This window comes from Perkinsus marinus (genome assembly GCF_000006405.1).
Source record: "Perkinsus marinus ATCC 50983 genomic scaffold scf_1104296952278, whole genome shotgun sequence".
In the NCBI taxonomy this organism is placed as follows: Eukaryota; Perkinsozoa; order Perkinsida; family Perkinsidae; genus Perkinsus; species Perkinsus marinus.
Window position 1 is genome coordinate 68 of NW_003208925.1, and position 1,833 is coordinate 1,900.

General features: G+C 52.8%; 1 protein-coding gene across 1 annotated transcript; it reads left to right on the plus strand.

Annotated features, from left to right (window-relative positions):
• Positions 1 to 329: 329 nt before the first annotated feature.
• Positions 330 to 1,721, plus strand: Pmar_PMAR009115 (retrovirus polyprotein, putative; the record flags this gene model as incomplete). Its single annotated transcript, XM_002777149.1, has 1 exon — positions 330 to 1,721. The coding sequence occupies one exon, from the start codon at positions 330 to 332 to the stop codon at positions 1,719 to 1,721; it is 1,392 nt and encodes a 463-aa protein (XP_002777195.1).
• Positions 1,722 to 1,833: the final 112 nt, after the last annotated feature.

The following is a 1,833-nucleotide window of genomic DNA, read 5'->3' on the forward strand; positions in this document are numbered from 1 at the left end:
TAATCTGATTACAGCAGCGGGGGTGGGGGAGAGAGCCCGCTCCACTGCTGATGAGTTGAGTATTCCCTTTTTGATTACAGCTTTTATTGTAGAATCGTTGGCGTTCCCCGTGATTCTGGGGCACGACTTCTTAAAATATTTTCAGTTAGATATATTGTATTCAGAGAAGCCGGTGCGTATTATCGGTCGGAATACGAAGGCAGGCCCGCCTGGTATTCCATGGTTGATGAGAGATGCATTGGACGCCGTTGACAGAGGTGTACGGTCGAGGCGGTGTTGCCAGGGTGGCAACGCGACCTCCTATATAGGTGTTGAGCAGTCCTCCTTCGATGACGGAGCCGGTGTCTCCAAGGATAGCTTTGATGGCTGCTCAACAACGTCAAGTACTAGAAACTACTGGGAGATTGGTAACGCAAGGTGTCCAGACCGTTTACTCCGAGGAAGAGGTGGTCACGGGTGGTGTCGATATAGGAAGCCAGACCGAAAACTTCTTGGTTGAGGACAAGGCCAACCCTGAGGCATCGGATAAGGCTGTGGGTGAGGATGTGGCCTACAGTGATACGCCGAAGGGTACTGTTTCGGTGCCTGTTAACGATGGGTGCGAGAAGCCCTGTCCCGAAGAGGATATAGAAATCGACTTTGTTAGAGAGCCAGAACATTATTGCGTGGGATGTGCAGCTGCATTTGCCCATCTGGACGTCTCTACCTTCGATCGCCCTTGCGATATTTGCTCTGCCCCGACTGGGTGTGCCGGCCTGAGAGCGGATGGGCCTCTCATGACTGATGAGGAGTTAGAGAGAGCCAACTTGAAGCTCCCGGCCGAATCACAGGCTAGAGTTCCCAGCACGTCTAAGCCGAAAGGGAAAGAGCTTATTAAGGGAGAGGAGTGGCCCCCAGCTGCTTGGGAGCATGTAGATGGCTTCGAAGGAGATGATATATGCCAAGACCCCTTACGGTTTGCTGTCCCAGAGTTTCTGGACGAGACGGTTAGGCTACCAGATATATGTGAGAGCCCTACGGAAGCGCAACAACCAGTTGCTGACCTATGTGAGGAGTTCAAGGACCTCTTCGTTCTACGTCCCGGACGTTGTACTCAAGCTGAGCACTCGGTCGAGACTGGGACGACTCGTCCGATTTGTGAGAGGATAAGGCCTATTCCTCACAAATATCGGGATGAGATTTCGGCCTTACTGAAGGAGATGGAGGAGCTTGGTGTTATTAGAAGGAGCACGTCGGCATGGAGGTTCCCGTGTGTCTTCGTCCCGAAGAAGAATGGTAAAGTCCGGATGTGTATTGACTACAGGAACCTCAACAAGGCATGCCATACTGAGGCGTACCCGGTGCCCCGGCCAGACGACGTACAAGAGCACCTGGCTGGTGCACGAGTGTTATCGACTCTCGATTTGAGAAGTGGTTACTGGCAGATCCCGGTTCGCAAGGAGGACCAACGTAAGACCGCCTTCTGCCCCGGTCCAGGCTTCCCATTGTATGAGTGGGTGATGATGCCCTTTGGTTTGGCAAGTGCCCCGGCTACCTTCCAGCGATTGATGGATGCTATTCTGGGACATCTCCCTTTTGTGAGGGTCTACCTTGATGACGTCCTGATCTTTAGTAGATCCGATGAAGAGCATCTGGAGCACTTGAGGATCGTCTTTGAGCTTCTACGGGCGGCTGGTATGACGGTGGCTGCTGAGAAGTGCGAGTTTATGCAGATCGAGTGACCTATTTGGGTCACATGTTCAATAGTACTGGTATGAGCCCCGACTTGGGTAAGCCGAGTTATCTTACGTGGCCTCTACCTCGGACTGCCCCGGCCCTTCGATCCTTCTTAGG